At 42.0% G+C, this 14,127-nt stretch overlaps 1 protein-coding gene across 2 annotated transcripts in view; it reads right to left on the bottom strand.

The window, feature by feature from the left end:
- The window catches only part of MDN1 (midasin AAA ATPase 1), an 88,755-nt gene that overhangs the window by 41,420 nt on the left and 33,208 nt on the right, over positions 1-14,127 (bottom strand). For both annotated transcript variants that reach the window (XM_081905542.1, XM_081905543.1), the window contains exons 40-58: positions 13,579-13,767; positions 12,679-12,768; positions 12,309-12,569; positions 11,821-12,091; positions 10,889-11,048; positions 10,128-10,244; positions 8,883-9,085; positions 8,491-8,636; positions 8,033-8,235; positions 6,890-7,110; positions 6,000-6,113; positions 5,367-5,496; positions 4,389-4,498; positions 4,110-4,243; positions 3,146-3,306; positions 2,566-2,686; positions 1,439-1,649; positions 1,047-1,269; positions 511-637 (exon numbers count right to left, since the gene is read on the bottom strand). In XM_081905542.1, coding sequence (XP_081761668.1) covers positions 511-637; positions 1,047-1,269; positions 1,439-1,649; positions 2,566-2,686; positions 3,146-3,306; positions 4,110-4,243; positions 4,389-4,498; positions 5,367-5,496; positions 6,000-6,113; positions 6,890-7,110; positions 8,033-8,235; positions 8,491-8,636; positions 8,883-9,085; positions 10,128-10,244; positions 10,889-11,048; positions 11,821-12,091; positions 12,309-12,569; positions 12,679-12,768; positions 13,579-13,767 — 3,192 coding nt within the window. The remainder of the gene's footprint in view (positions 1-510; positions 638-1,046; positions 1,270-1,438; positions 1,650-2,565; positions 2,687-3,145; positions 3,307-4,109; positions 4,244-4,388; positions 4,499-5,366; positions 5,497-5,999; positions 6,114-6,889; positions 7,111-8,032; positions 8,236-8,490; positions 8,637-8,882; positions 9,086-10,127; positions 10,245-10,888; positions 11,049-11,820; positions 12,092-12,308; positions 12,570-12,678; positions 12,769-13,578; positions 13,768-14,127) is intronic.

Here is a 14,127-nt window from a genome sequence, read left to right as displayed (position 1 = left end):
TGATTGTTAGGTCCAGTCATGGCTGACTCTGGGTTTGCGGTGCTCATCTCGCTTTATTGGCCGAGGGAGTCGGCGTACAGCTTCCGGGTCATGTGGCCAGCATGACTAAGCCGCTTCTGGCAACCCAGAGCAGCGCATGGAAACGCCGTTTACCTTCCCTCTGGAGCAGTACCTATTTATCTACTTGCACTTTGACGTGCTTTCGAACTGCTAGGTTGGCAGGAGCAGGGACCAAGCAACAGGAGCTCACTCCGTCACAGGGATTCAAACTGCCCCCTGTCCCTGATGATAGTAATAATAATAGAGATAAAAAGTACCCAGGTGTATGACACTGATAATGAGAATGTGCAGAGCACTATAATGCAGCCTCTTTTGATATCATATTACATTTTCTCTTGTTTTGTATGTTGCGGGTCTCTGTCCTGGATTGGAGAATACAGTGCCATGTGAATAAAGAAAAGAAAAATGAAAAGGGAAGGGGAGTTTTCTGAACTTAAAATTTGTTCCTACCTTTTGAGAGTCTAACAAGTAATAAAGGCCTTGAAGCTGTTGTGAGGTAGATGGTGTAAACTTAAGGCAGAAAGCAATAAATTGCCTTATTTCTGAACATAGGCTTGATTGTTGACTGCTACCATTCCTGAGAAAATAAAAGGCATGGCTACTGATTGATAGTTTGTATACACACCAAGGTACAAAAATAATGAAAGGGGAAAGACACGACACGTCAATTAAAAATTAAAGGAAAGTCCCACATTCAAAATCATCCTGGTCTTATCAGAAATATTAATAATGTCTCATAATCCTTTTGAGACATAAGTTCTGAAATTCTCCCCAATTCAAAGTTACTTGCATTTCTGTCAGTAGAACTGAGGTTTAAAAACATCTTGAGACATTCTAGCTCAGAGTGCGTGTTCATGAATTTGCTACCTGCCATGCAAACCACAAGATAAAAAGACTACAAAAGCTTAAGGAAGGCAAAGGCTGGAAAATCGACCTTACATGAATCCCAGTAACCTTTTGCTCCGTCACAGAAAACTTGTCCTCACCTTTGCAAGGAAGCCTCGGCTATGCAATCAGTGGTTAGCTTGTACTGCCAAAGCACAGCTAGATACTCCATTGCAGGCCACAGTTGCACCTTATTGCAGAGCTGAGTTATCAAACTAGAATCCACCTGTTTGCCTTCAGCAGGCTTTTCTTTGAGAGGCTCAAGCAGGACACCTCCTTCCCTCAGCTTTGACTGCTGGAGATTCACCAGAGCCCATAACTCATCTGAAAGAAATAAAGAATAGAAATATGAATTTTATCTGAATTTGTATGTTCGTTTGCAGGAAACACGGAAGCTTACTATATGAACATGAAAATATATATTTGAAGTAACCTGTAGTACAAACATTATGAGGTGTTCTTCGCTTCACCTGACCACAAATAAATCATTTACCTGAAATGACATCCTTCAAATTATTGGCTCTGAGAACTAGGCCTTGAGCCTGGAGCAATGCAGTCTTGATTTTCCACTCTGTGGCGGCCATTTTCAGAATACAGACCTCCTTCTGCCATTCGCCATCTCCAATAGCGGGCCTCAGCTCCTGGACATTAAGTGCTTTGGAAATTTTCCGCAACTGAACAGACGCATCCACTACTCCTACATCCTGAATAAGTTGAATAAAAATAAAAATGGCAACTCCCAACTCAATAGATTGAACACTATTTTGTATTGTTTTACTAAAACGCATGATAAGACCACTTATTCTGACCTCTTCTGTAAAGACTGAAGCGGTGCATATAATTTATATGCATGCAAGCAGCAGTTAACCCTTTAGGCAATTGCGCCAAAGTCCAAAGCATGAGAATGCCCCACACTAAGGGTGCACACTTTGGTATGTATGCAATACTCTGTCTAAGAGAGTGGGTACTTTTGGCTCTGGTTAACAGAAGCAGTGCTGCAGGACAGGACAGGCAGGACCAACGGTTTGCTTCGTTTCCTAAGCCAGGCCCCATTGGTCTCACAGCTTCTGCACAAGCATGCTACTAAAAAATCTGCTGCCTGAGCATTTGTATAGCTGTGCAAGTATATTCAAAAGTCATATACTGTACTAGGAACTGCTATCTAGGAACACAGAAAACAAGTCAGCTGATTGGTCCATCTACCCAAGTACTGTGTGCACTGAATGGCAGTAAGCTCTCTGGGTTTTCAGGCAGGAATCTGAAGATTAATCTTGAGAACTTCTGTGCACAAGGCATGCATTCTGGGGAAACCCAACCAGATGGGTGGGGTATAAATAATAAATGATGATGATGATGAAACTTAACTATGGCTCTCGCTGTAGGGTGTTTAGTAAGTCTGCTCTAACTTTTATTGAAAGGAGAGTATTTATATTTCTAAATCCATACACTCACTTGATCACCTTCTTAAATATCTATAAGCAGTTCTGTAACTCTGAGATCCTTAAATAATTCTAGATGGGTGGGGTAGCAGTGTAATACAACAGTTTTTCTAAAACGTATTACCAAAGAGAAACCTCCATAGAAGTCAACAGTACTCAGTTACATATAAATACATTGCACCTTGAATGGAAGAGGTCTTCCCCAAAACTTCTGCAGCTTCTTTACACTAGCAGAAACACCAGCAGGATTGGCTAGGCAAGCCTGGATTTGTTGTGAGGCAGACTGAATATCCTTGGGCAGCCTTAAAATAAGAGAAGAAATAGTTGTTTATACAGAAAACTGAGAAAAGGTAAGACTGGTCATCAAACCATGCATGCAGCCTGGATATACAGTAACCTATGAAACCTCATTCTCCCAGTCCAAAGCTTTCCAAACAGTGTGTCACGACACATTAGTGTGTCAGCTGCAGTGTGTAGGTGTGTCACACAAACACTCCCCGCACTCCTCCTAGGGCTGGAAAGGGGTTAGTTTAACCTCAGGTTTGCTAATAAAACTGAATTATAGATGGTACATAGCCATCTTGACATGATTACCTACAGGGAACACTAAGAATACCTCTGTGCAGGAACTTTATACCTTCTAATCCCAGCCATTCCAACATATATAGGAAACATAATAAAACATTAAACCTTAAAAAGCTTCCCTATAGAAGGCTGCCTTCGGATTTAATGCATTGGTGTACAAGCTAAAGACAACATACTTCTGCTGCTCGTATGTGCTCAGCAACTTAGTTGTCCTGCTGATTAAATGTTTCACAACCCAGTGCCAGTGAAGAGACAGGAGTGCCAAGCCAGAGGAATCTACAGCAACCATGTCCGATATCGTCCAAAACCTGTCACGCCACAATAAGCAGTGCAGTATCTAGAGGCAAGCCAGGAAAAAAAAATGAGTCTTCCATTCCATGATGCACACGGTAATGCTTTTTCAGGTGGAGAACATTGTTCTTTAATCATTAGGAAATGACACATGTCTTAAATCCAAAAGGGCCTTGTTTGAGCAGAAAGACACCTTCATTCCTGAGAATGAACACAAGCTGCTAGGCAAAAATTGCACCTTCCAACCTTTGGTGTCTCAGGAGGGTAACCTCTTGCACTTCACCCACTGAGCTATGAGCCTGAAGTAGACTCCCTGTGGTCCTTGCTCAGAGAATCTCTTAAGGCAGCTTCCATGACCCATCCAGGCTGTGCTCCAGAGAACAGTATCTTTCTGGAAACAGATTTCTCTGATCTAACATCCTAAATTAGACCAGAAAAACAGAAAGCTGGAGCACTGCAGTTCTTGCAATTTAGCTTATCCTTTAGCATGAAGATGATCAGCTTCCCATTTCTGCAATCATTCATAGATCCTTGGCTTCGCTCTGGAATGTACGTATCTTTACAGGGGCACACTATTTCCCTACAGTTCAAACTAGGCAAAACATTTATCTGTTTTAGACGAGCTCTTATTCCTAAGTCAGAGGAATCTCTTGAATGTGACTAACCACTTTGCCCGATCCTCCAAGCAACTGGAATAGACAGGTGGATTTCATGTCGTCTTCCCAGGTTTCCACTTTCAAACAAAATGGTATGACAAAAATATCAGAGACCGTAACACAGGGAAAGCAAGTCAACAGCTCCTAAAGTCCAAGCAATGGGTGACCCCAGATGTTTGTATGGTCTACTTACTTCATACATTTTTTCATCAGACACAGATCCTTGAGTAGACTTCACCCAGTTCAGCACGAAGGCATCCCAAAGTTCAAAAAAGCCTGCGAGGTTCACCACAACAGCATGCGGCAGTGAGCTGTGGCTGCCGGGATCTTCATTTTAAGAATAAAATTAAACCAAAAGACAATGCAGAAAATTAAACCAAAAGAAAATGCAGAACTGTATCCAAGCACCATGCTACAAAAACAACATCAGGGATTCGTTTAAGTAATTTTTAAATGGAAACACAATAGATACCTTTATGGAACTCCAGTGACATCCTCAAAGCACTAGTTCTTGGCTTTTTGGTATTAATCAGGCTCCTTTCAACGTAGCTCTTTTTCTCACGGTCCAGAAGCAGTATTGCCCTGTAATCACAACACAACAAACCCACACGGATATCATTTAAGTTATGTCAATAGTAAATCAAAATCCTGTTAAGAGGAAGCTAACAACCCACGAATTGAATCATGTCGGGACTATTTAACACGTACATAATGCAGAGAAAGCATTAGACACTCCAAAATACTAATGTGAAATGGATCCTGAATAGAGAATTTATAATCTGCATCAGACGAGCAAAACAGGAGGAAAGAATTCTGACTACAGCAGTGGGTAATGGCAGAAGATGCATGAATCTTCTGAATGATTTATGTAAAAATGAGTTTCCTTGTGAAATAAAGGTTTTGATGTAACTGTACGCTTAGATTTTGGATTATCAGTGAGCATAAGGGTACCTGACTTTTTCTAGTTTGTACATTACACCAGCCTTCATCAACCTGGTGCCCTTGAGTTGTTCTGGACTACAACTCTTATCAGCCCCAGCACAGCATAGCTGTGGCTGATGGGAACTGTAGTCCAAAACTTCTTAAGGGCACCAGGTTAGTGAAAGCTGCCTCACAACTTGCCTTCCAAAAGAAAACAGAGCCAGGGATTGATTGGTTGTTGTTTTTAGCAGTTTAAGCGGGGGGTGGGGGTGTCTGTGACAATTATAGACTATCAACCAACTGAAAAAGGGAAATACATTATTATAGAATGTGGAAATGACAAACTAACTTTTCTAATCAAAATAACAGAACGAAGGTGGATACCAATTGGTCCTCCACATGTTGCTGGAAATACGACACCCATCATGCCTGGCCATCGGCCATATGGGGAGAGTTGGGAGACCAAAAACATCTGAAGGGCCACAGGGTTTCCCCATCCCAGAAATAGCACGTGTGTGACTGAACTCACCGATTTGAAAGTGATTTCAGCAGGATAAGCAGCTGATCCGAGTGTTCTTCTGCTTCAAAGTCCACTGAATTGCTAATGATATCCAAACACTGCATGTTCCATCTGGGATCCATAGGAATCACATGCTCATCTGTTTTGATAGATGAACAACAAGGGAAACTCACGTTTGTTTTCATTATAAACATTTTCCAACTCCCTCAATCCAAGAAATATTGCATGAACAGGATACAAGACACCTAACACATGTTCACTGCGTGTGTATCTGAAGAAGTGTGCATGCACACGAAAGCTCATACCAAGAACTAACTTAGTTGGTCTTTAAGGTGCTACTGGAAGAATTTTTTTTTGTTTTGACATGTTCACTGCGTAAAGGAGAGATTTGTTTAAATGGGAACGAACGTGGGGCAGGTTCCAATATGCAATTTACTGCATCTTATTTTATGCAGAGTAGCATTTTCTAAGCCCAATGAAAGGTTTTTTTAAAAAACAAACAAAACACAGCCCACTCAGTTCTGTTGCAAGCTACGTTTCACTCCCCATAACCTCCTCAATATTGCAAATCAATCTTCACTGTATCAAAAACACAGGAAGAGAATACACACTCGCAGCCAAGAGAGAAAGAAGACATCTTACCGGTCATATTTGGTTGCAGCAACTTTATTACATTACTGATCGCACCTGAGAGGGGACTGAAGTAAAAATTATTCAGAGATGCTGCACCGGCTTCCAGCTGAGTATACACTGAATCTGTAGAAAGAAGAGGACATGTGAATTCATGCCTTTCTAAGCTTATTATTTTTATTTATATGCTGGTAAGAATTCTTACTCGCCCTTCATCGTCAGGGCAGGTTGCAGCAATAGCACAATGATGAAAACAGATAGAGCCATTACAATTATAAAACGAGTGAAACGAAACAGAACAGTGTAATTTCAATTAAACATGCTGGGTCCCACAAATCAAAACACCTGGACTGCCAAAGGATTCCGCTGCGATCCAATCCCAAAGCCCCTTCCGCCCCATGCATAAGGACCAAGAACTCCTGTGCATAATATTGGGGGGAGGGGCTACTTCCCATTAGCTGCAGCTCCTTACACATCAGGTGACGCGCTGAAAGTCCAGCAACCTGAATGAGTGGGGTATTCATGGGGCAGCTGTGAGAAGAAAGCCAACCCCTGCAGAGAATGCAGTCAATTAATCAAGATAAAGCTGAATTGGTATCAACATATGAAATCAGTTGTGAGCTAGGGAAACCCAGCCAGATGGGTATGGTTATTATTATCAGAGGCCAAGAAGAAGCTGTAGGCCACAGAGCCAAGAAATTCCAGTTTTGGGGTTATTATTATTTTTTGGCCATGAGACACTATTTCCTTTCACTCACTTATTGCACACACTATTCTGGTGACGCTATGCTTTTGACTTCCTCCATCTCTCTACATTTACTTACAAAACTCAAGCATGACTCTCTTCCACCACCACAAACATTCAGATTAGTCTTGCTTAAGCAGCAAGAGTCAACACTTACCAGGCACTTGTGGCAAATTCTTTTTTAACTGATTAAGCCACCCAACTCTCAACGTCCAGTCTTGATTCGTTGCTTTCTCTATGAATAACTTAACGGCTGCAGAAAGGACCTCCATGCCGTCTGCCCAAGAGGCACTAGCTTCCACTGCACCAAATTTGAGGCAGTCTGGATTAGGAGAGTGCAGGATTTTCTCAAAGTCATGTATAGTGAGAGGCAGCGTCCTGAAACGAGAGGTCATTGTAAGAAGATCATACCTATGCAAAGAACAAACCATCTATATGATTTCCAAAGGCCTAGAGGAGATTTAACCTCTAAACATGTTAGAAGTAACCATAGTGTGCTGCCTTAACTCTGAGTAAAATCCCAGCTGGACACTGAAACCATGCTTTCAAACTATTGCCACGTCCAGAATTGACGCTTTACAGTATTCCATTTTTCTAACATGCACTATTAAAAATCACATTTTATGTGATCTTTCACATGATGTAAGACATATCTGGAAATCTGTGGGACCTAATGGAAGTTCAATGCTCATTTCCATGTTAACTGCTTCCAGAAAAACAACAGCAACTGTGCACCACCCCATTAACCTGGAATATCTCAGTAGTTTTGAGCTGTAATTTCCCTGCCGTTTTCATGTGATGAAATCTAGGAGAGTAGGTAGTCCATCATACAGTTCCCCTCCCCCCAACATTTTCATGGGTGCACAATGGGGGAACTGAAGCATGTATGCATATAGAGGGGGGTGAAATGCCCAATGACACCCGTGACGTCACGCCCACTGGTGAGAATGACTTTTAGCATGACATGGTGGTATATCCATCAAAAAGCCACGGTTCCATAACGCAACAGGTAATGCAGTGTGAAAGGAATGTTAGAAACTGGTAGAGCAGGGCTAGCATTATAACCAAAATAGCAACACAATAAACCCCACATTTGAAAGCAGCTTAAGCTTCGCAGGTATAAGGAATAAGAGCTGCTTGCTACCTTGTAAGCAAGGATAACTATGGTTGCCCAGTGCAGATGTAACTGCTAACGTTGCTCACTTATTTACATAGAGGGGCAGGCAAAAGGCTGCTCACCAATTAACCTGGAACAGTTCACTCTTATATTTCCAGAGGGATAGCAACACCTTGTGCTCACCTGCTGTTTCTCAGATTCAGCCTGTTCAGGCAGTAAGCCAGGACCTGGCCATCGTGATGAACCATAGAAAGCAGAGAGTCTTCAGCTGCAAACAAAGCACTGGATGCAGAATCTGGCCACAATCCTAAGGCAAGGAGGGAAGCACCCCTCGTTTCCTCTGAATCCAAGACTGAAACATGCTTCATTATCAAGTCCAGCATATGCTAGTATATCAGGAGAGACAAAGGGTTGCGATTAGGTTCTTCAACTGGGAAAAACAACAACAGTAGTCTTTCTGTAACATTTTTCTCAGGCATGGAAAACAATTAAAATGTAGCAGTTAGTTTGAAAAGATAGATATATACATGGTCTCTAATTCTTGATTACTCAGACTTTGAACTGTCTCTCACTGATTTTGCAAAAGTTGACTCTCTAGCACAAACACTTGATGAGCACATTTCCAACGGAGGAAGACTTACCTTTTGATTGTCTCCTGACTGCTGTGAACTGACGTAGATGTCCCAACACGCTTTATAGAAGCTCTTTGCTAAACCGAATCCTCGGCGCAACTGCTGCACGATCAGCGTTGCAGCATTAATCAAAGCAGATAGAGTGTAAGAGGAACCTGAGAAGGAAAAATTAACATTACAACCCACCAAGCACCTTTGTAGAATGCCTAGGAATTTAACCATTTTTTTTGCTTTCCCCCTTTTTCAAACCAACTACCTGAGCTAACTTCCGTATTGTAAATCTGAAATCATAATCAAAATTTCCCAATTCATTCTCTCTCTCAGATGGTCTCTAACACAATCACTAAATGGAAGTTATTCTCTTTAGCGCTTGCCAAGTTTATTATGCATGCTTATCTCACCTGCTATGCTTTCCTTAGCTTCTGTATGCACAGCCACGAGCTCATCACATATGCTGCTTCCAAACAAGCCCATTCCATGAAGCAGCAGCTTCACATCGTGAAGATCCAATGAATCACTCTCTCCAGGAACGTAGATCTCAATTCCACGATTCCGCATGGCTCGGGATATTTCACCGTGTGATGGATCCATCGAAAGGAAAAGCCTTTTTAAGTTTCAATACACATAAGAGAGTATGGTTATTTAAGTTACCCATCCAGTATGTAATCTTACACTGCTGCTCCTGGGGTGGAGCGAGTGAGGAAGAGGTCACACTACAGCCTTGCAATTAGGCACTTGCCTGCAATGTTTAGCGATCAATGTTATCACCTTGATAAGAGCGATACCAACAGTACATTTCTAAGCTGAGTTTCTATTAGAGGGGTACTTGGTTTGTCTGGGTCTTCCCTATGCACAAAGTTTTTTTTTAAAAAATGCTTATTGCACCCCTGAACTGCCTCCTCTCCACCACCAGGGAACTCTGCCTTGGCAGAAAAGGGAACTAACCACACTGTTCTACTGTCTTGGCTAGGTGAACACAGAGGCATGTTGTGGCTGCTACTTTCATGGCTTCCTCCTCTCCTTATCCTACTTAGAATCAAAGAATTGTAGAGTTGGAAGGGACCCTGAGGATCACTGATTCCAGCCCCCTGCAGTGAAGGAATATGCAACTGTCCTTATACAGGGATCAAGCCTGCAACCTTGGCATTATCAACACTGCACTCTAACCAACCAACCTCCCCAACCTGCTTTATTAAACTTGCTGGACACCCAAACAGCAAATGCTCTCTAGGCTTTATACAGAAAAGGAGGAAATGATTGTTTTAAAAAACACAAGAATCCAGTTAACAATCTAAAGGCAATAATTAAGCAGAGAATGAAAACGTATGTGTGTCCGTGCGTGCCTGCATATACACATGCAGTTCAGAGAAGGTGGAGAGACTAGCATTCGTGCATCACACTGCTTTGCTGCCCAGCAAAGGAAGACAAATGACCTTGTTGTAAAAAAAGGGGGGGATGCTAAGATAAAACTATCAAGCAATACATCACTTTGTTGACCCAGCTGAGCGATGATCAAACCTACACTTATTTTCAAGGCTGCAGTAGTGATACCTTAAAGAGACAGTGTTCCCACCCCAATGCATACTGCAACTCTCAAAGCATAATCCAACAACACACTCCAATAAGCACAAAGAATGTCAGCGCACCTGAAATTTGGATGCGGTGTGATAGTGGGGGTTACACCATCAATCACCCCTCTTTCACTCATGGTGAGGACTCCTCCAGGTTCAAGCAGAGCATTCAAGCGGTCCAGCACAGAAGGACTACACACAAGAAGTAAAGGAACAATTAAGCACTAAAGGTGGCTCACTGATTTACTAACAACTGCAAGCATTCATTTGGCTTCATAATGGAAGGAGTATTCCTTCCCGCCGCCCTGCTCAATCTGATCAGTTTTATAGCATCAGATATACGGAAGTAATGCAGAAATGTCATGGGATGGTGTCCAGTTCTGTCCCCTCTGCTCAACAATGACTCTTTGCCCCAGTGGATGCTTCTGTGACTGGAAGGGAGGGGAAAGCAATGTGTGCAATTTTTTGCAAACTCCCCCCTTTCTTCTGCATTGCCTCCTCCTTTTCCAAAGTGTTCCCTAACCCTCTGGAGCAAGAATTCTTTTTTTTGGGGGGGGGTCACAGCAGGCTACAGAGAAAAGGGAGAAATAAGCAAAAATTGCCTTATGACTTCCCCCTTCTGTTCACGGAAGTGTCTGCTGGAGCAAAGGACCTCCTTGAGTAGATGGGAGATAACTGTATAATCCAGTTTCCTTTGAAACAGTAAATGATGATCTACTCCTTGAATTTCTCTCTTTGATCTGGTACATGATTTGTAACAGAGATTCAGTGACGTTTATCCAATGTGGTTTTCTATATTTATGATAATTTCTTTCTAACAACACAGTTGCGTTTACCTGCAGAAGTTAACATTGTCCATCAAGAGCCATTCTCCGGACTGTAAAGCCTGAACCAACATCCCATCAACCCATTCAAATGTGCCGTGGTTGCTGCTGCTCATATACTGAATAACCTGCAGCTTGAAGTGCCGAAATTCTTCTACAAGTCTTGAAAACTCTAAAATCGGGGGGAGAGATACTTAGAATACGATTCAATGAACCAATAAGCCAGTACTCAAGATTCACACAGAGGGCTTTTCACAACTACATTTAGTCTAGTATCCTTTGCCAACTAGAAAAACGGTCCCTCTTTCTTTGTTCAGTTGTGATCATAAGATCTTTGCATTAGCTTCGACAAGATGTGATGTCTAAACTAATGCATGTAGTTCAACCAGGTTTTCATTAAAAAGGGAGAATGTCTTTAATATTCACAGAATGATAAACATAATAGACTATTGCTAACTGGTGTGGGGGAGCGGAGCAACCATAACTGTGATGGAGGCTGGAAAAATCTTTAAGGAAGCAAATAATTATGCTTTGTGCTTCCGCAGATTATGTAGCTTTAATAAATATGGACCTGGGTGGCTTGCTCACAAGTGCTCTAAGTGCATTCATCACTGTAAAGTTCCTGCACACTTCGGCTGAATGCCAGTGGGTGCAGGAGAATAGAGAGGTGGTTGCACACATGTCTAGACCATGTGGCACCACAAATACTCATACTTTTCCTCTGGTCACATTTGTACACATTTATCTCAGTTGACAACTGCTCCATAAAGGCACACCATCTCTCGCCATGAAAATGTCTTCCTTTTAACATCAGAGCAGTCTTTAAAATGCTTTGTGGTTTTTGCCTTCTCTGGTAGCATGCAGCAACTGGAATTTGCACATGCTTAGCTGATGACATTTTAAAAGGGAAAAATGCTATCACTTCCTACTGCTTCTGTGCATACCTGGCTTTGAGTAGGAGCTGATCTTGTTGTTCAGCCGCTGGACCAGTGCAAGGACTCCCTCCAATTTGTTCACCAGTTCAATGGTTATGTTTTGATTCCCTTCCCCAAGGGACTTTGGCTTGAAATTTAGAACGAAACTGCTCCAGGCACGCAGCACAATTTCAGCATCTTCTGGACAGATAGCAGTGAGGAGGAGGCTGTCTCTTAGAAGTGTGCTTACAACGTTCTCCACCTTCTCCAGCAAGCTCTTCCAAGGCCTAATGATGTCAACCTATAGGACATTTATTACATTGGTCACTGCTTGAACCACCACTTCCCACTGGGTTCCTTCAGCACTGTTTTGGAAACCACTTAGAGGTGTTTCTTTCTTGCTTTCAGTTAAGACATTTAAACTTTGCCCATTCATATACTCCTCAAATTTAAGTTAAGTGGTATCTTGTATGCACTTGACTTTTCCTTATTCCCAAATTTAAAAAATGCACACTTACTTGCTCAAATCCACCTAACAGCTCGGTTGTATCCATAGAACTGTTCATCGCCATGATCTTCAACTGATGACCTGTCAGATATGCTAGAAGCTGAATGAGGCTGGTCTTGCCAGCAGCCGCAGGGCCTACCAATATCACCATCCAACTCATATGCACACATTTCATGATGGACTCCAAGGGCTGGAGTGAATGGTGAAGCAGGGATAAGTTTCTGCCAGGAGGAGGAGCATAGTTTGCGCGGGAGAGGATTGAGAAACCAACCTTCAGTAGAATTAAAAACAAAATAAGCAAGTGCATTAGTGTGCATGTATAGTGTGGAGCAGAAATTCAAGAAGATGCCCAAGTAGCAGCAACTTTTGTTCTCTCTCACCTGGACGTCATAAGGAGTGATGTGGAACTGTCTGGAACCCATATATGGTTCAGCATCCTGACCAAAAATGTCCCTGAATAGACACACTACCTAAAACAAACAAACAAACAAAAAACCAGATGAAAGATCACATTTATAACAAATGCTGAAATCCTTATATTCTAATTCTGCAGCAACTTTCAAATGAACGATTTCAAAAGAAACCGGGGAAACTCCAAATGGGTTGTTTGTTGAAGTCTGAAGTCACCTGCTTCAGGATACAGATCTGCCCAGCTTGTAATGCTCAGGTGCAACCTGAACTAAGCCTCAGCTTGAGAGAAGCTGGAATGCAAAACTAGACTGCTTACATGCGGGGCCAGTGAGTTTTCAATTGCCCCTCAAAACCACATTTATTTTTCACGCCATTTTTCTGAGCACTAATCATAAGCAAAACGAGAACAGCATTCTGCAAATCCACTAAAGGCTGATTGTGGTATCTGAGAGTTGCTGGCACAGGACACAGCAAGAAAGCTCTGGGATCATTTTGTCTGATCAAGCTCCCTAATCGCAATGAAATTACACTTAGGTAGCTTCCCTTTCCACACACTTGCTGTAAGCCCTCTTACCCAATGTACCAGGAGTTTAATCTATCTCTAACACATCCTTAGCACATGAATGGTGATAAAACTACATGAGGTCCCTTCAAATCCTGCACCTGCTTAACTGAAATGCTAATTCAAGGCCTTGGAGGAAAGTAGATAATCTTAAATAGAAGTCATTCAGTGTTTCAAATAATGTGGGGAAAGGTACCCAAAAAAATTCAGTAAAATTTGTGTTTAAGCTCCAAGAATGGTTTAACATATCCATACTTGTAAAACAGAAAAGACTAATAGGATTAAGCACATTTTTCATGCTCCTTACCTTCTCCTTGTCTGTATTTGTTCTCATTCTTTCCCCGTATATCAAGAACATGTGTTGGCCTGGATCGTAACTGCCAGGCGACTGGTCAACAAGCATCAGCTGACACCATCGGAAAAGGTCACGCAGATTAAACTCCCAAGGTCCACCTTTATGCCCCCACTTCTTCTCAATCATAACTTCTTGATCAATCTGAATAACATACCAGTTCAAAAGATTAAAAACTCAGACATGTTTCAGCTCATGGTAGATTATTAAAACGCCATTGCACAAGAAAGCATTCATCGCGCCAAGCATTCAACTTAATTTACTGCTCTTCTAAGCTACCACCACTCTTTACCGTCCATTCAAAATCTTTATGGAATGCTCTTGTTCCAGAATAACTGGGGAAACCTAAACACATACAACATGCAGTTGTCTTACCTTGGACACACATGTATGATTCTATGCCTACTTGCTAGGGGGAAAGCCTCAAAGAAACTTTTATGTGAACTCAGACTTAGTAAGCCTCAGCCACACAAACAGAACATGCCATAGGAAGAAAAAAAAGGG

The sequence above is a fragment of the Podarcis melisellensis genome, assembly GCF_964234715.1.
Source record: "Podarcis melisellensis genome assembly, chromosome: 3".
NCBI classification, from domain to species: domain Eukaryota; kingdom Metazoa; phylum Chordata; class Lepidosauria; order Squamata; family Lacertidae; genus Podarcis; species Podarcis melisellensis.
The sequence above is the reverse complement of the archived record's forward strand: the minus strand, read 5'-3'. Positions and strand labels throughout refer to the sequence as shown.